General features: G+C 51.9%; 1 protein-coding gene across 1 annotated transcript in view; it reads left to right on the forward strand.

Annotated features, from left to right (window-relative positions):
* Positions 1 to 2,572: 2,572 nt before the first annotated feature.
* Positions 2,573 to 19,605, forward strand: part of LOC128275204 (CUGBP Elav-like family member 2) — a 170,225-nt gene continuing 153,192 nt past the window's right edge. The window contains exon 1 of the mRNA XM_053013619.1: positions 2,573 to 3,093. Within this exon, the coding sequence (XP_052869579.1) occupies positions 2,573 to 3,093 (521 nt within the window). The remainder of the gene's footprint in view (positions 3,094 to 19,605) is intronic.

Raw genomic sequence — 19,605 nt, forward strand, 5'->3', positions numbered from 1 at the left:
TTCGATTGTTCGGTCCGAGAAAAAGGTTAAAAGGTTAAGGTTAAATTAAAACCGGAGACAGTAAGAAATGGGAAGGGCCCTACCATATGGACAGCAGGACTTCTTGCTCAGGTGGAACGGGGGGAACTGGCCAAAAATAATCACAATCTCCATCGTACAAGAAGCGGACCACCACCGCAATTCCGGCGGAGAATTGGTGGTGGGGTTGTTATCAATAATTTTCTGTCCATCCACGCAAGACTGGACCGGACTCGGCGACGCAATTTGTCGAGGAACCGGTGTAGCTATTTCTGGAGGTCCCGCACCTGGCACGGACGCGCCACTTTCTCAGGCTGTCGGGAAGTCGGGAAGATCCAAGATTTATGTTGTAGTGCCCGCCAGCCGATGGACAAATGATGCGCGCTGTTTGTGCCGGCGGTTTTTCATTAAGATCTTATGAAATATTAATTGGCTAAGCCCCGGCCGGGGGGACGGTCACAACAACTGTCACTGGCCAGCGAGCGCCAGCGAGAAGCACCGTAACAGAAGGGCCGGATCGTAAAAAGCGGCCCCAAGGATCGTGTCCTGCCTTGACCGCGGTGTTTATTTGGCCGTGTATTTGCTTATCCGTTCCCGTGTTCCGTGCCTCCCCGGCTGGCTGCCAGACGGTCAGCAACTGTCAGCCTGACATTCGGGTTGTTAGTTTTTGCTTCCTTCGACCCAGCCCGCGGAGGGCTGTAATTAAAACGGAGTGGTTTTCCATCGTGTGCTCTTCATCCGTCGCTTGCGTGCTCACCTTCGGCCCGTTTCCGAACTTGGGGCCCGTTTTTTCCACGCTTTGTTTATTCATTATCCAAAATGGTCGCCGGCTCGCAGGAGTCGCCGCAACACGAGCTGGTCCTCCGGTGGTCCTCCGTGGGGAAAAGATAACTGCACCACCAGCCAGTCAGTTCGGCGAGGCTAGGGACTTGGGTCCCCCCCTCGTGGGGCCGTGTTCCGTAATCGTGCATTTTAATATCAGGCACGCCGCGTCAGCACACCGTCGTCGTCGTCGTCGGCGGTTGGGCGGTCTGGGATTTGACAGCACGTAACACTCACGAGACAGATATCCAAGGGGGCAGCCCTTCAGTGGGTCGGTCGGGGGTCCGTCAGGGGATGTTTGGGAAAACCAACCCCGAACTGAGCAGCTGTTTCGTAAGCGGATGAGCGAGAGTGGAGAAATCAAGTAGGCCTAGCGAGGAGGAGCTTGAGCTTGTGTGTCAAAAATCTGGTCTGCATCACATAAGTTCAGTGCCTACTGGAGCCGCCTCCGGTATCGCGGTTTGTGACGCCTTTTTTCTCCCGCTACGTGTGTGTGCCCACCTCCCACCGCGTGCATGTGTCTGTGTGTGGACAATAAATTTGATAAAAAGCTAGGCAACCATCGCTCAAGTGTGCCTGGGAAAAGTAAAACCTGAACCAAGCCACCACCGACCAAGAGGGAGCAAACAGAGATAACACAAGCACGCGGGGCGTACGCGGGGCCGCGGGTTCGGTGATGAGATAACGACAACGGTTAGAGAGCACCCCTTCGCAACCGCACCCGCCGGCCGCGGAACTGCGCGAAGAATATCTGGTTGTTCCTGGCCCCGGCGAGCCCGCGTTCAGTCACTAATCAACCGTGTCACCTATCGCTCCACACGCGCCGTCCTGTGTTCATTCGGGTTCGCTCGTCATATCCTTTCTCCACCTTCTACGCCGACGGGAAGGCACACGTGGCACCGCCTCTCTGGGAAGACGCCAATCGGTGCACGTTGCGCAATTCGCGCATGAAGATTTGGAGGATAACAAGTGCTGACTGCCGATGACGTATTGTTTCCATCTGTGGCCCCGAAAGCTGTCAGCAAGGTGCGGCTGCCGCTGACTCTGTGTGTGTGTTTGTGTGCGCACGCAGGGACCAGCTTTTGCGTGTAGGTGATTACAGCGGCATGAGAAAGTCAACCTGGCCTGGGCTGGGTACTCTGGGTCGCGTACTTCGAAACTCCATATGTTTATCTTAGATAACAGGACGTCATTTTTTCATGTCTGTATTTTGCTTCTTCTTCTTGTTTCAGCCTGCGTGTTTGCCAGCCAGCTTCGAAGAAGTAGGCTCCCGGACGGAGTTGGCTCTCAACATCTCAACAAGTGCGTTTCGGCGGTTCAAAGCCCGAGGCCACGCGAGTGTGTGTTTGCGGTTGTGCGTACGTGAGCTTCCCTTCGAAGGGAAAGCAGCCCTAAAAAAGGGTTGCACAACAAGCGGAAGAAAATTAGAAACGAGAAAAAGTATCCGTTGAAGCAAAAGTTGGCAGTCGAGTCGGGAGAAGAGTTCCCTGAAATTTGAGCCTTTTCAAGGAAGCTGAGAGTGTGCGTGAGTGTGCGCCCGTGTGTTTCAGTGTGTGTGTGTGTGCGTCGGTTGGTGTGCCCACGTGTGTTCATATTTCTCGGCGAGTGTGTTGCGGAACGCCCGTTTCCGCAGCGCATCCCCGGCCGCATCGTGATCTCTGCCGCTTGGCTTGCCCGGGACGCCGCGTACGGTGGTGCTTACGGTGGTAGTGGTGTCCGGTCCGTCCCCGCCATGAATATGCTGAATTCGCTCGAGGCGATCGCCGGCAAGATCTCGCCCGGGTCGGGCAAAAATTCGCCCACCACACCGAACGGCGGCCTGCCCGGTGGGCCGGTGGCGGCCGGCGCCGGCGAGCTGATCGACAGCAATGGCAACACCAACAAGCTGCTCAGCGGGTACCATCTGCGGACCAAGCTGCCGTACCAGAAGCCGGGCCTCAGCAACAACAACAACAACTGCAACGTGGTCAACAACACGCCGGCCGCGGCCACGGCGCCCGTTCCGGTGGGGCTGCTCAGTCCGCAGGCCGTGGCCCTTCTCGCGGTCGGCAGCATCGCGAACAGTGCCGGGGCCGTCGGCAGCAACACAAGCATCGCCGGCCTCTGCAGCCCGACCGGCGGGGGCGTTGGCAACAGCGTCCCCGGCGGCCCCCTCGCGACTGCCCTCATCAGCCACCATCGGACCGCGAACGGGACCAGCGACATGATAATGGTGGACGACGTGCAAATGATGGGCGTATCGTCCAAAGAAAAGTAAGTCAACTCCACACATTCTCTCCCTGCTATCGTTGGTTCGCTGGATTCTCAATCGTCCCAGGGTTGGTTTGGTCCGTGGCACCCGGAACCTATTAGCACCTTGGGCTGCGTGACATACTGCGTCGTGAGCTGCCGTTGCCAACATGCGCCGTGATAAGGAAGATAGATGACCCACACACGCACACAGAATGATAAGAGAAGTCGCAATGTCGGGGTTGGATTAGTTTCCCAAGTCAATCGCCATCGCGGCACGGTTTGGACTATCCGGAGTAACACGTGGCTGGTTTGCCTGGTGACGGTTCCAGGGTCCTCAGGAACTGTCAGCACGAACCATACGGTTGAAGTTGTGTCGCACTCCACCAAGCGTCGATAATGGCGAATAAAAACTTTTCCCTTCTCGGCTCGGCTCGCTGGCTGGGCCATAAAGAGGCCGTTCTGTCCAACACGCCATCTTGGGATCCCCGCACGACGCCAGTTTTATGTCCTGTGCACTCGAAAAGTAAGCTCTAAGCCGCCCCAAAACTGCAGTGTGTGTGTTGTGAAAGGAAAACAATAATCATAATTTTGGGTCAAACTTTAACCGGCCCGACCGACGACCGACGAGGGATGAAATGAGACATTTCCTTGGCGCCGAGATATGGCCCCATAGTCTAGGAGCGTCCAACTTTCGCTCTCTTGCAGGGGGATCCCCATAAATTGGATTGATGTTGATAAGACGGACCAAACATACGGACCTCTGGCACGGCCATTGTCCCGGTTCTGGACGTTGAAGGAACTTGGCCCCACTGGTGTCTGGTCGAAGGCGGAGGGCCTCCGTAAGATAATGAACGAGTTTGGGCAGAAGTTTTGTTGTCCGTCTGTCTGTCTGTGTATATCTGGCCAGCAGACTGAGTGGCGGCAGGGACCTGCCCCGGTCTAGTTGCAGAACCATTTCCAGGAGTCGTGGTTTGTGTGTGGTGGACCCACCGCCCTGGCTCCCCGGAACCGTTTACGGTTGAATGGAGCCAACTTTCACCGGCAGCCCAAACCGTAAAACTTCTTCTTCGTTGGCCCCACCCAGCATCTCCCACAGCCAGGTGTGCTACGTGTGGTCATAAAATTCTGACGATTTATGTGCCATTTCTTGCTGACCTCGGCAGTCGCTCATATCGCCGGTGCGGTTTATCAGCATGTGCCGGGCGCATCCTCATCCGCCGGACCGGGCGGGCGCAAACAGGAGCGAGCGACATCCGATATCTCGTGCCTGTCGGCCGACTGCCGAGGCTAACGAGAATGCCATGGCTGCCGATTCGCCGATCGAATCGGAGCATCATCTACACACACTGGATATTGGCGGATGATGCACACCCGTAAACGATGCAAATGTGAAAGTTTCTCATCCCCCCTTTGGGATGAGCCTGGACTGGGCTGTATGATTCCCGGAGCCCGGGGGTTCCGGCCGGTCTCTTCAGGACGGGTCAAGAATCGATGCTGGATTCGGTTTCATGCCACCGGGGACCAGGTCACAGGCTACTGCGAGCGTGCGTGGTCGATATTACTGCTAATGTTACTGTCCACCGGCGGCGCAGCGTAGTAATAACATCGGACAAACATCGGCGTAATTGCAGAGACCGTCGTTGCATTCGGAAATAATCATCAGAAAGCCCCATAATGATAGCAATAATAATTCCCAGTGCCCGCCCGCTGGCAGCTCCCAGGTCCCGGCGATCGACGGTCCAACCCAGGTTGGTGGTTGGGACTTCGATTGGACAACAAAGTCGCGACGCTCTACACGGCGGCGGTCGAACATGACTGCCAATCGATGTTCTACAGGGATATGCGCCACGGCCACGGCCCTACAGCGACAAAGTTCCACCGTTCCCGGGGCCGGGGCCTGTCCGGACGAGGACCCCCTCGTGGTTGTCGTCCGGGACTCCGGCAAGTTATGTTTGTCTGATAGTCGCAATCATGTGGCGGGCTGTGCGGTACGTACGTACGTTCGTTTTTCCTGCGGCCCACACCGGGTGCACCGACGCGGACACACCTGCGTCGGAGCCCAGGGCACCCCGCGGGTTTGCGGGTTGTCGGGGGCTACTTGTGGGGCATAACTTATGTGCGCGTTTCCGGCGTATCGGAAGCCACTCTGGTTGGCCCGCAGTGTGCTGGCGCATACTTGAGGTGTGGTGGACGATTGTGTGTACCTCTCTCGTGTCAGAGTGTATGTGACAACGGCCTCTCCAGCGGGCTTGCCGTTCACGGATATGCGAGGAACTTGTTGGCTGGCTGGGCTACCCAGCGCCCAGATATGCTACGCTGGCGGCCGTCCGTTTCGAAATCAATAAATTTACGATATGACGGCGATATGAAAACATATGTAGATTTTATTACTACACACACACACACACACAAGTGCCGGGAATCGATTGGAAGTGGGGCGCACGTATGTGTGTCTCTAAGCTTTAGTGCCGTCACTTACTGGGGAAGCGACTAGAACTTCCCGTTTTTTTTTGTTGAGGTCCTCCGGTGCAATTCCGGTGACACCTCTCCATCCCGTGTGACACTTGAACGGACATGACAGCTGCTGGAGAGATTTTGTCGCGCCACCGTTTTTTTTGTCGCTTCATTTCGCCATTTTTCTTGTCGATAGCGTGATTGAATCGCGTCGGAATGGGATTTCGCGTCCCGATTCTATGGTCGATATCCATTTTCGAAAGCCCTCGTCCAGGAATCCACAATGTGACGCTTCGAGCATTCGAGTCGGAGCCTTTTCACACGGTGCCAGAATGAGTAAAACTTTATAACAACTTTCTCAAAGCACTTTCCGTCTAAGCGTCGCGACCGTACGTGCGCGGGTTGCGAGTCGCCAGCAAGTGAAATTAGTGCTGATCCGACACTTTCGAACGTCGTGCCGCACACCGACGGCACTTTGGAACAAATTTAGAACGTCGTCCTCTCGAGTGAAGAGAGGGCGTTTCGTTTATTATGATAACCATATTTCACTTTGCTTTTTATGATTACTGCCTGCCTGGTAGCTGCGTGGGGTTAGCTCTCGCGGAGCGTTAAGTATATGCGGCGAGAAGGTTCACTGACATCGAGCTTAGGTGTTAAACCTTCGCCGTCGGGATGGCGCAGAATTTTAATCATACATTTGTGACCACACGTGACAACAACACAAGATACATTTATTTTAGCCCACTCACGTTTGGTAATTTGATTAAGATCCTCAAAAAAACAATCACATGAATGATACTGGCACTTTGTTTTAATTTGATGTCTTTTGTAAAAAGTAATGACTGATTTATGTGAGGTCACGTAGAAAAGTTCATTAAGTTCGCTAAAGTTCGCTTTTTGTCACACGAGAGAGATCATCGCTATTTTTCATCCAATTGTTGGATGTCGGCTTTAGGAAAAGGTGTTAAATATGTTTTAATATAAGCAAAAGTGAAAAAATTAATTCAGTTTCTCATTATAAAAACTAAAACGATGCTTCTGGTCATTTTTGACGTTTACCATTCACGGAAAAACCTGAGAAGAGGAGTCATGGTTAGCCAGTTTTGCTACATTTTCTCTATAGTTAGTATTGTAGACTTGTTTCAAGACTATCTAGAACATTCAGAAAATTGCTTGAAAATAGTTTTCGCATAGAAATCTAGAAAGGTTCCTATAAATTACTAGGTGTATGCATGAAAAATCGGGATTTGTTATCACACAAAAAACGTTTATAAAATTTTTATGCAAATTTCTATTTTATTCAAAGTATGTGCCATCGCTAGCTATACATTTCTCCTATCTCTCTGCTAAATCGTGGATTCCCAGGCGAAAGAATTCTTCTTTTTTTAAGTAAACTAGTTAGTCATCCAATTTCGACTTCCTCGTAGAAAAACGAAAAGCTGCTCAGCCAATACGTGTCCTATCGAGGAAAATGAATGATATTCGGAAAGAACCAAGTCTGGTGAATAACGCGGGGAGGGATAGCAGCTCCCATCCAAGTGATTTGATAGTATCCTGAAACAGTTTTGTTTTTTGGGCGCCTGGTGCTTGATTCTACGGGCCACCAGGCGCCCCCACTAGAATTGCATTTTGGTCGTTTTTCGATCAATGCATGGTTCAAATTGATCATTTGTTATCAGTAGCGATCGGAATTAACGTTTCCATCAGGTTTTAGGAGCTTGTGAAACACCACACCTTTCTGTCCCATCAGAAAGTCCGTTTTTTGGAGTCCTTCGACGCTTTTTTTTGTTAAGTCAAAATCGCCATTTTGAAACTTTTTAAACCACTCAAAGCACTGCGATCTTCCAAACACAAGTCCCGACAAGCATTTGGTGCGGTTCCGAAGTAGTTTTCTTCAACAGGGGCAGAAAAATTATAATCCCCGCAAACCGTCATTTTCAGGCACAAAAAATGACATAGTTTAACCCTTTCAAAGATGGGTTGCAAACCGAAATAATTTTTTTTTCGACCTGAAATCATTTACCTGATGTCAAAACAAGGTAATGATGCATGAACAGCAAAACTGGGAAGTCCCAATCGGCAGGTACAGCCATCTTTTTAAGTTCCCGATTTTTCATGCATACACCTAGTAACTAACGGCTCATTTATAAACTGTCTGACCAGAAATAGATTCACACGTGTTTTTCGATTAACAACATAGCACGAGAGCATGAATATTCTATACAAGACGTAAGAAAAGGTTAAAGTTAAATTATCATTTTATCTCGTCCAAAATTTTGCTTGAGTATTTTGCAAACGAGCAATGAAGTGGTGTCGAAATATAAAAGGAAACATTAGAAAAACGGCCCTGAATTGTAGATTTCAAACGTTCGGCCGGTATAAATTCATGCCGAAAGCTCCTCGCGGGTCGTTTGCATTCGCTCAGTTTGTTTATTTGCCATTTTTATGAAAATGTCGTAGGCATCGTGGCGCATAATTCTCGAGTTAAGTCACCAACCGTCAGGCTGGCGGCCCCGTCGGCGCTAAAGCCCAAAGCCGGGGCGTGCAGATCAAGCCGAAAGCCATCGGCACAACGGCCAGCAGCGCGCCGGTGTTTATTGAACGATCAGAGTTCTGCGCTGTATGTGTTTAATTTATTTTTCTGGGTCACGGTTGCAGTGTCTTCCGCTGGTGGTGACATTGGACGGATTTTCGGAACCCGCCGTTCCGTTCCGGCCGCCAGCTGGAAGAAAGTGAAAGATCCAAATATTTGCATGAATAAGTAAACGCGCGGTGCCGTTTTCGTCCTCACGATGATGCCTTTGCAGTGTGCCCGTCTCTCTCTCTCACTTCTTTCTGGCAGTGTCGTTCTTTCAAGCAGGCAATTCGTTGCCCCGGCCAGGACACCGAAGGCAAGGCGAAAAAAAGCGGATTCGAACGACGGCGCGCGGCGAAAGGACCGAAACATTGCTATCTTCGGGCGACGGGCTTTACGCGCGGTCCCGGAATGGCGCATTCCGGGTGATTATTTCGTGAGCTTCCCGGAGGCCCACTCCCAGCGACCGTTCCACTTCCGGCGTGCCCGTTTTCGGCTCATTTTTACCTTGATCAACTTAATCCAGATGAATGGGGTACAGTCAACGTGCGGGCGCGCGCGTTCCGCGGTCCCGGGATTTCGGCGAGGGCTGCTGAGCTGAATTTCGCTAAATAATTTACATATTTTTCTGCTGCTCTACTGCGGGACCATCCGCGACCGTCGCGAGACTCCCACGAGAGCGGTTCCATGTGTTTTTTTGGTCCGCGCCTCATTTCTGGTGGATTTTTTCATGCCTCCATAACAAAAGTCGCCAGCGTGCGCCAAAAAAAACGAACAGCTTCTGGCTGGGTAGAAGTTAGGAAAAAAGCTCACGCACACCGCGGCGCGGAAAGGAAGCGGCCACAAGAGAACACTTCCGGGACTCCGGGTGATCCAGCAAGGGGGCTTCAAAGGCTTTCCGGGGCGGGGAAAAGAAGGTCTACCCGGCCCGGCCGCGGCGTCATCGCGCATCGGTGAACCGCAGCGAAACCCCGACCGTCCCCGGGTGGGAACGGGATGGCCCCGGGAATGGCGGTCCCGGGGATGGAGAATTTGTTTCCAAGTTGAAGAGATTATTTTTTTCCTTCTCTCTTGCGGTGCTCTACGCTCAACCCAACCACCTCCGGAGATTTGGGCCGCATTGGCGCGCGGGTTCCCAGATCTTGCGTTACCGTTGGGCGGAAAATCGAATGAAAATCAAAGCGCGCGAGGCTTTTCGGGTTGTTATTCAGTTGAACCTCGGGCCTCCCCGGGGGGAAGAATCGGTGTGCACGGGGGGAGTTCGAGGGTTCGAGATAAAACCGGCCTTTCCTGCTGGCCATTTTGGTGGGCCCCCTCGTTTTGTAGCACCGAACATCAAGAAAATGCTAAACGAAAGTCACCAACGTCGGCGCCATTCTTAGGGAAATGATGGAGAACGGATGGTGATTTACATACATTATTGTGTTTGTGTTGGTCGGAAGTGATGTAGCGGTTTAAGTTTGTAGCGCCCCGGCCTGCCAGTTTTCCCCGCCATGGGTTGGGACATTTGAGGCAGGCAGCAAAACGGTGTCGCTTGAGAGGCGCTTTTACGGTCGGTTCTAGAGAGGCTCAAGTATTCGGTACCCAAGTATTGATAAACGCTCCGATATTAATGATAGCCCGAGGCCGAGACCAAGGCCCGCAATAGGCACAGTGGAAAAGAAAATGGAAAATCTTCTAATCCCACCGTAAGCCAGTGAAGGATTAGAGGGATATTCTCCGGGGTCCAGCCGGCCCACGAAGACGTTCGGCCCCGAAAATTGAAAGCGTCAATCACGATGATAAAGATTGCTGTTTTTGTCGGTCAATCCCCGACTGAATTTGATTATGGTGCCCCCCGCCGGGTGTGATGGCTGAGGCGGTTGTGGAAAAAGCGCGGTTTACAGCTTCGCGTGGATGATAATCCGGCGGTTTTACACGGTGCTTACCGGCCCAACGCCCTCACTCGAAAGCCCTCTCTGTGGAGTTTTAAAGGGGGCCCTGACTTTCCGACGGCCGTCCAAAAGACTCAACGATTTGCGAGCCAACACCGTCGGTGTAATTTGATGGAAATCTGATTGGTGTGCTCGAATTAGAGTGCTGATTTGCGTTTCATTAAAGATCACCTTCAGTGCTGCGATGGGTGGATCGATCGACTCCTAAAAGGAAGTTTCTGTCTAAGCACGTCTAGTTCTAGACTCTGGAAAAGGATCTCTGAACTCTGCCGCTTGTAATGGTGTTTAGTTGCTCATGCCAGTCGAGATTCTTTGTGCCTTCATAGCTGTCATTTTCGGCTTTTGACGCTTCGAACAGCTATGGTGATGGCGGTGGCGACCTCAAAATACTGGACAGCTGGAAAACAATGCTGGATCCATGCTCCGTCCATTGTCATCAAAGGACACGGAACTAAATTTCATTTCGGTCAAACAACTCCAAGTAACATGTTGGTGACCAAATGTAATGCAAGCTTACGAACTTTTTCACCTACCTATAACACGTAGGTCAAAAAGTTAGGCTCCAATTGATTTCCTTCCGTGGATGCCTGCGGCCGTTCCGTCAAAAAGATTTGCCATAAAACATAACCCCAAAAACGAAAATGCCCAACTTTCATCACCAGCAACTGGGACGCTGAACGCTCCGAACATGGAAATCCGCCCGATTCGTTTGCAGCCGCTGTAAGAAACGGTCCTACCGCCGGATATCGGAGCCGTTTAGGGTAGTTCCTTGTCATACCATCCGTGACCTATGTCCGTGTCGTGTCGTGCGGTGGGCCGGGGCTGCCCGAGGACGCTTGCACTACACTTTCCTGTGTGTAGGTTTTCTTTTATTTATTTCAAACACTCCATCATCCGACAGCGCCGGACCCAGCGCCCGCCGGAAGTCGTAGGTTGCGGAAGTGAAAGAAAACACAATTTTCCTCAGGCTTCAGGCTCGGTGTTGCTGGGCGAGCGCAGCAAAAAAGCACGAGTACCGTTCCCTATCGGTTATGCCAACCTGAAACGCCTGCTGGACGTCCAATTGGGACGTCCAGTCTTCCGGTCTTCTCGGTAGAATCTGGAAGAAGCGCCCTGACGTCCATCAGCAACCCAGATAAACTCCGAAACATGATTCGTATGAAGCTCATAAATGATCTCCGGGTTGGTGCCGGTGCTGCCGAGGCGTGCCGTCCGTCCGTGCTTGTCCGGCTTTGTCCGAAATCAAGACGAGCGAATAACGAACCACCGGAGAGCTCAACCGGAAGCATGGTTCACTCGTTGTCCGGGGCTTAGGATTAAACGAAAGAGGGATCGATTTTTTTTTGCGGGCCAACTCCCAGGCATCCTTCTCGCCGGTGCCGTTTAATCTGTTTCTTCTGAAGCACGGGGCAAGCCTAATGTCCGTACCATTGTGTTCCCATGGTTGCCACCCCCCGGGGACCGGCGACGAGGGGACACTCTTCCAGGTAATGGTGCCGTTGAGCAGGGTTTGCAATATTTACCTTCGTAAAACATCGCCATCGATCGAAACGTCACCAACCGTCCGTTCGGACCGTTTCCGGGGCCACTGGCCCCCCGTTGTACCTAATCAACTCTGCGCTGACGGATGAAAAATGTTCGATTTGGAAAAGGTGTAATCTCCTCTTATTTCGTCCGGCCGGCTCTTTCCGGCCACCCGGATCCGGGGGCAGCTGATCAAACGATTTCTTTCCACCAACCCGATACGGTTCGGGCGGTCCGGGTCGGTTTTTTCCCCTTATTTCGGGTGATAAATTTTCATCATTTGTCGTCCATTGAGTGGTGGTTAGTCGATTTTTCATCCATCTACCGGCTTACGCGGGCGTGGCCAGGGGATGTGAGGGAGGGGGGTTGGATCTCTGTCCACCACATGACCCCGGGTATCAAACCCGCGCCCAGTTGACACAAAATAAAGTCCACGATACTCTGGACAGCCGATACTGGGCCGATCCCGTCCCGTAGGTCGCAGTCGACACTCCGACAGTCGTCGGCGTGGGATTAAATCAGACATCGTTCAGGGGCTCGTTTTCTTCCATCCGACCGGGGACCCTCTTCACGGCCAAAGCCGCTGGCGGGAGTCACACATGCGATTGATAGCTTTTGATTCGCCCGGATCACGCGAACACCCGGGGGTTGCCGGAGCTCGGCCTACCACTTCAGCATCATCGACACCTCGTCACATAACTGTCAACTGACTCAGCCCGAAATGCTGCTGACTGGTTCGGTTGACCGACCGAACGACTTGGCTCCTTTTCGGCGGCAATTATTTTTGATAAATTATCTGCAACCCTCCCCCAGGAAGGCGTAAGATGGATGTGTGCCCGGACAGAGTTGGACACGAGTCGGACAGATTCGACCGTTAGTGGCGGTGCTGCTGCTACAAATTGGAGTCCTTTTGGGCCGGACCAAAAAAAATATATGGAAGACTAGAAAATCGGCTGACGCGTACCAAATCCACCCGGGCCGGCAACACTCCTTTCGGGTTGGTCTGTTTTTGGTCTGCTGACGATGCGATGCGTGCCCATCCGATACCCGGAGTAATGTCCACTCGAACTCCGGAAGGTCCGGAAGCTAATGGTCTGGCTACGGCGCGGGGGGAAGATACCGGATTGGTGACCTTTTCCGTGTCCTTTAACGACGATTTGCGAAATCAAGTCATTATTGCTACCCATCATGCGAGTCCGGCTTCCCTTTTCCCGGGCACAAGGGGACTTTTGGTACCGTTCTGATGGGGCCTTCGAGGTTCTCTTGGTTCCTTTCTGGGTTCTCTTTCGGAAGAAGAAGATTTACGGATGTGGTTACGCGATTATTATCTTCCCCGGTTTTTGTCGGCCGTTTTACTGCGAAGCGTACTATCGTAGGCCACACAGCGTATGGTACAGCATTGGTAGCAGCATAATGGGAAAATATTAGTCTGACAGTAAAAGTATTGATAAATGGCCGTGACAGTAAACATTATTGATGGGAATGTTTTGATGGAATCTGACAGCGAGGTACTTTTTGGCAGGATCTGCGGCTTTGCAGCCTTGTTGAGGCACCGTCGGCTTTCACGTTTATTTACGCTGCCAACTCGGCATCCACGGACCACGCAGGACGGTGTAGAGTTGAAATGTGGGATTGCTTAACCACCGTACGGAGGCCCCGTTGGCAACCTGGCGGATGCGCCGATGGCGTGTTGATGTGTGGCCCAGCAACCGCATTGACTGGCCACTGGACGCTGCCCTGGCTGACCACTTAACGGGTGAGGTTTCATTTAATTAGTATCGACTCGGACTAGGCCAGCGAGCGGGCGCCCAATTTTCCGGCGATCGAGGGCCGAGACGGGAAAGCCTTCCATGTGCTGGCCAGTTCGGCTGACCAAAAACCCACTTTTCGACGGTACATCCTGGGTATGGCTTTCGAGCGAATCAATTCGTTGTGCGCTTTGAAGAAGCACATTCGAGTGAGCGAGAAAGAGAGCAAATGCATATCCTTTTGCGTGGACACGGAACGGATTGGTGTAGCGTGCGGCCCCACGGATGACTGATAAGTGTTGGTAGATTTCCAGCGGCGTCCAATCCCGGAGTTAACGGGATTTTATGTTTAGGGCTTCCGGCAGCCATCCTCGTGGCTGCAGTTTGATTTCGTTTGCACCAACTGCAGTCGCCGATCCGGGGAACGTCGTGCACCGTGGCCACTGCAAGCCGTCGGACACGATAGATCCGAAACTAATCACCATTTCAAACAAACCCACGTCATGGGTTTTATATAACCGTTGGCCAGTGGTGCTTCTTCCCGTGACAAGTGAGCAAATGTGTTCGCCGGGCATCGCTCGGCGCACGCTGATTGTCGGTTGAACGGCGATGGCCGCTCATCCAAGGATCAAGGATCCTAGGTTGTCGTCCGTTCTCGGCTCGGCTCGTTTAACAAATTGCTTCTCAGCTCCACCGAAATCGCCAGCCGGCCTGTGTCAAGTGTGCCAGAGGTTTCTGGTGCTAGGCTCGGTTGCCATTAGCCACCCGAGTGCCAAAGGCGTGATGCTTGTGTTCAACAACATAATTAAACACGAACGATGGGATGCTTACAGCGGCATTAATTTTTTATTTATACGGCACGTGCCACGGCCGCTGCACGCTGCATAGAAATCGAATATTTATGCTCGTCAGCATGGAACGAGGCGGGCCAAATTGATAGAGTGATCATGACGCAGCGCCGCGTACCCTTGCTGAGTCAGGAAACAGGGTACAAATATTTATAAACACTCCACTGACTCGTGCTCGTGCGCTCCTGTGTCTGTGTCCGATTACTGTAAATGATCTTCTGGGCGCCACAATTATTTGCCTTCAGTTCGCCCGCACTCCATTATAGTCGGTGCCGTACTCCATTTATGCAAACGCCATCCGACGAGTCACCGGGCACCGGGTCTCGCAGTCCCCGTGTATCATTAGTGACTGTGAATGATTAAACGAGGTTTAATTCATAAAATCAACATTTGCGCAGTGACAGTGACAGCGAGAAGTGCAAAAAAGGCGCATGGAAGCTAAATAACTGCTGCTGCTCGGGGTAGTGTTAAAAAAGCGATGAACGTTGGAAATCTCGTAAAGGATCGCCGGGGCTTTCCTGGTGGGTGGTGTCCGTGATTGACGGCGACACCAGTGTTCCCCTCCAATTAGCGCTAACGATGACAGGAATGGTCACAAAAAATTAAACGCCACCGACTGCCTCTCCGGTGCCGGAAGGTTAAAACAATCCATCAGCGTCGTCTTAGGGTCGAGTCGAGCCACAGGAAATCGAGGGGCCGAACCCGTTTGGAGTGTGTTTTGTAACGCACAATGGGGAACTGTTTTGTGCGAGGCAAATCGAATCAAGATTTGCATAAATTACGACAACGACGACGACGACGTCATCGTCGTGTGATTAGGACGAGTGGTGGAGTGGTTCGTGGTCAAGGTTCTGTTGGTCAAGGTTTCTCGATTCGGAGTGGGGCCGTTCGCCCTAGCCCTAGGTTCAACCACATGGGTCAATCAGTCCCGAAGATGGGGCAAAGATGATGCTACTTTTGAATAATTGAAATGATTTAGTAACAATTTCTTAGTATGCAATGTCTGAATGTTGGAGTCCGACTTCGGATCAACTACTACTTGCCAGGGGTTTCAAAGTTCACCATCGGAGTCGATTGAACCGGATAAAATCTTCCGAACGGACCAAAGATGTAAACGAAGGCTAGCGAACTTATTGATCGATTTGTTAGTAGAAAATATTCATTGGCAGGATCAGGAAAAATCCGGCCTCAGCCTTCAAACAAGCTGACCTTCTACCAGAATTTCATCCGGCACTTGAATGCCTCCTTCTGTGACAGGATCAAACCTATAACTTTTCATTCGCCGTTTTTTTGTGAAAATACCTTAATTGGCAGCGAATCGTCGGGAAAACGCAAAAGGAGTTCGATTTCGAAAAACCAAAAACTAAACGTCACCGGATTGTTATCTGAATCCGCGCGATGGTCACTGGTCCATCTTTCATCGGAACCCGGAGTCGCCCGGAGCAAAACCAGTCGTCAGTCGTCCCAAGGCTTGAGCCATCCCGACGCGTCGAATGTTTAGTCGTGACAGTTTGTCGACCATCGGAGGCATCGGATGGCGCGGAGGGGCGGGACCAAAAAAGTGCTTCCCCGGGGTCTCCGAGTTTCACATGCTTTGCGATGCTAATGAGGTGGTCCCTTCGGACTGCCCCGGTCCCGGTCCGGGTAGCGCCCCGGACTCGCGCTCGCTCACGGAAACGCACCTACGGGGCGAAATTGGCTGCACGGAAAAACTCGCCCTGGCGTGGCTTCATGACGCTCGGGGGAAAACTTTTCCCGGCTCTCGCTGCCACTGCCACTGCTGCTGCTGCTGCTGCTGCTGCTGTTGCTGCTGCTGATTGTGTGCCACTGTGGCGTTGCGGCGTTACTAGCACCGTGGTGGGCAGGACCAAAAGTTTCGCCCTGCGATTGCGTTTTTTTTCGGTGCGACCCATTCTTTGAATTTTCCCGCTTTTTCCAGCATGCTTTCGCTTTCACGCGGAAGTCCTGTCTCTTTCGCGAACCTCACGCTGCCTGCCAGGGCTAGGGCGAAACAGGAACGTTTGTTTTTTAGCTCCACACCGGCCCTGGGTGGGCTGCTGCTTGCCATTTTATGGCCCCGATTCACTTCCCGGGGCCTGCCGCAATTAGCATAACGAGTCTGATGTTTGCTGATTAATTTTCAAACTGTGCCACAACGCGGCAACAAGACGCTCTGCTTGCTGGGGTCTGGCCTTCCTGGAGGGCCCGGCCGGCAACAGCGGCCCGTTTTGGGTGCCGGACGATTTGTGGGTTTTGAAGGGAACGGCAGACAGAAAGAGAGCCCAACGGTCTGCGTGGTTGAAAACCTTGGCCAAGCGTGGTCGTGGTCACAACAGCAGGGAAGCGAAAGGACTTACAAAAACACCACACAAACACACACACGCGTGGACGTAAAATGAAGCCTGTGGCCTTCAATGGTGGTGGCTAATCCTCGGTGCGCGGTGCGCCACTCTCGCTGGCTGGCCGGACAAGACGCCAAACATCCGGAAAATGACGTGTTGAAAACTATAAATTCTGAAATAATTTCCGATTTTGCGCTTTTTGCGCGAGCCCAAGGCTAACCGACGATTTCCTTATGCCGCATCCTGCTTCGGTCACCTCTTGGCGACGCTTTTGACCTCCTCATCGCGCGCTTTTCGGTTGGCGTCGCGAGACGAATGAGTTCCGGTCGTTACCCGGGTGTCCCGGAGTTTACGTAATGCTGGCACGCAACCGAGCGCGACCACCCCGATTATGGGAGGGGGCCACGGGAAAGCTGACCCACCGGCGGTCAGCGTCTTGTTGCGTTCGCAAAATGGTAGGTTGCGTGCTGGCGACGGATATTCCGCCACAATTGGACCCGAAAGCGCTTCCAATTCATGTTAGCATTCCAACCGGGGCAACCGGGCAGGACTTGAAGGAAGACAATAAAAAACGGAGCACGACACAAACTTTCGCCGCCCGGTTAACGGTGGCCACTTTGGTGGAGTGATTTTAACAAAGTTACTTAAACATGCCTGATCATTCCAAATTAAGATGGGATTGATTTATGTACTTATTAAAAACTATAGTATAAAAACGTTGGATACTTTGAGCTGGGACGGTTGCCATATAGTATATGCTGGATTACTTTGAACTGGGCATGGTCGCCATATAGTATACGCTGGCATCGGTCGCCATATAGTATAAAAACGTTGGATGTTGTCGGTTCGTAGTGATGGGTCGTGTACTTTGTTGGCGGGCGGCTTCGGTGGCGAAGCCGCCCCGCGAGTGTAACACTTGGTTACAACTCTGGCGCTGGACTTTGGGGAGCTGCACTTGTTTCTTTCCTTCGGGGAGAATTTTAAACACGACACGAAGAGATATGTGTCTTTATCACCGCCATCAGAATTTTTGACTGACGGATCGATCTTTATTTTATACAACTTTAAATTGCGTTCCTGGGGTCTATTTCGTTGTTCTATTGGGTGGTCTGTTTGTGTGGTCCAGTTCCTCGAATTCCTCGAGGTCTGGTTCGTTTCCTGTTCTGCCAAATTCCTCTAGGTCTGGCCTGTTTCCTGTTTTGCTACTTGCTTTCTTTCCGGGAAGTGAGTTTGCTTATTGCGTGATTTATGGCCTGCATATTTCCGTTCTATGGGTGGTCTAGTTGTGTGGTCAAGTTTCCTCTAATTTGAATGGTGGATCCTACTGGTGTGACTGTTTAGCAGTTCTGATGAATCTGCTACAAAACTAAGTAATGGACTTCGTAAAGAAATAAAAATTTAAAAGAAAGGTAATGTTAAGAAACAGTTTCAAGTGATCGGCCGTTTGGCAATACATGACGATTATCACACACACATCCACAAAATTGTGAAGGAACTCAAATTTTAAGATGTCTCCTTAAGGTTCACCGCAATCGGTAACAACGAAAGAATGGAGTCATCTTTATATATGTAGATTTATGAAATGGCCATCCAGATCCAGTCCTTTGGCTTGTCCCGAGTCCGTTTTTCACCCATGTCCGCCTCGCTCGTTATCGGAAATGTCGCACGAGGTGAACCGGATAGGTCGGTCACCGAGTTCCCGGGGAGGGATTGAAAATTGCTGCGGAAAGTTATTCCTTTATTTTCGATTCAAATCGATAACCGCCCAAAAGCGGCCGGCGAACAAAGGGCAAGAGGAGGATACGAGGACACGGTTCTCTGGCGGAGAAGGTGGAAATCTGGCCTTTTGACGCATTTGCTGCTGTCGCCCACCGTTGTTCGCAATTCTTCGAAACGGTTTTCTCGGCCACGAGCAAAACTAAGCGATCCTCTGGAAGGAAGAAGCGCTCGTCGGCTTCTTGGAGCGATATAAAGGAAGCCCCGAAAGGTTGATTAAAGAAAGGGACATCGGGGTCCGCCCTGTTCGGTATGCAAATGGTATTCGGGGACATGGAAAGTTTTCCCCGCCGCACCCCGGAAAGTGTGTGCCTCCCAACGGCCGGGCACATCCCGTAAGCGGCACACTATGGGCGCTTCCTTAGGCTGAGTTATGAACCGTCAGCCGACCCGGACGCCGAGCGATGCGAGCCACGTGGAAAAGAAATCTGAGAAAACTATTTGAAAGAGTGATAAAGTGATAAGAAAATCGGCAACAAACAACCTTTTTGTGCGGGGCGGCTGGCCCTCCGGCCGGCCGGCCACCCGGCGGGGTCGCCTACCCCGGAAATGGATAGAAAATCGGCAACAACTTTGATCAGCACCCGATTGTGCTGCGTAGCTACCAATTTGCATAAATTTCACCGTCACATTCGAAGGTGCCGGGTCTCGCCGAAGGTTTCGCGGTGCTGGGCGATGTTTCCGGCCCCGTCGGAATGTTTTCCGCATTCCGGCGAGGGAAGGATTACGATCGTCATTTTAGCATTTCGCTTTCACCGGCGCACGTTTTTCGGAAGGTTTCTCGATTGCGCAAAATTTATTGGCTCGTTCGAGCGGATGCGGTTGTTGCTCAATGCTGACAGCATCGACTTTTCCGAGAGCTAGGCGATCACACACACACACACAGTGGAACGGAGCTACATGGGCTCCAAGAAGAAGAAGAAGGATATGCTCGACGGAGCCCGGAGACATTCGGATCCGGTTGACGCGGTCCAGCGGCGTTTTCGTCGTCACATCCGCCGATGATGATGGCAGCGCCCTTTTTCAGTGGAAAAATATGATTTTTTTATGATCCGATGTTTGTTCCTCGTGGGCGCCGGATCCGCTTCGCGCGCCTCAGCGCTGATTGGAATCAATCAATCAAAAAATCGGAAGCAATATCGCACGGCAAAATGGAGGTAAAAATGTTACGCATCAAACGGCTTCTCGTGCGTGGCGCGGCGCTGTTGCGTATTCCCGGGGCGTACCCTTGCTGACACAGCACCCACACACACGTGGGCCTTGGGCCGGGAGCTAGATTTGATTTCTGCGCGGCGCCTTATTGGCGCCATAAATCGTGCACTTTTGTGCGCA

Source organism: Anopheles cruzii, chromosome 3 (genome assembly GCF_943734635.1).
Source record: "Anopheles cruzii chromosome 3, idAnoCruzAS_RS32_06, whole genome shotgun sequence".
Classification (NCBI taxonomy): Eukaryota; Metazoa; Arthropoda; class Insecta; order Diptera; family Culicidae; genus Anopheles; species Anopheles cruzii.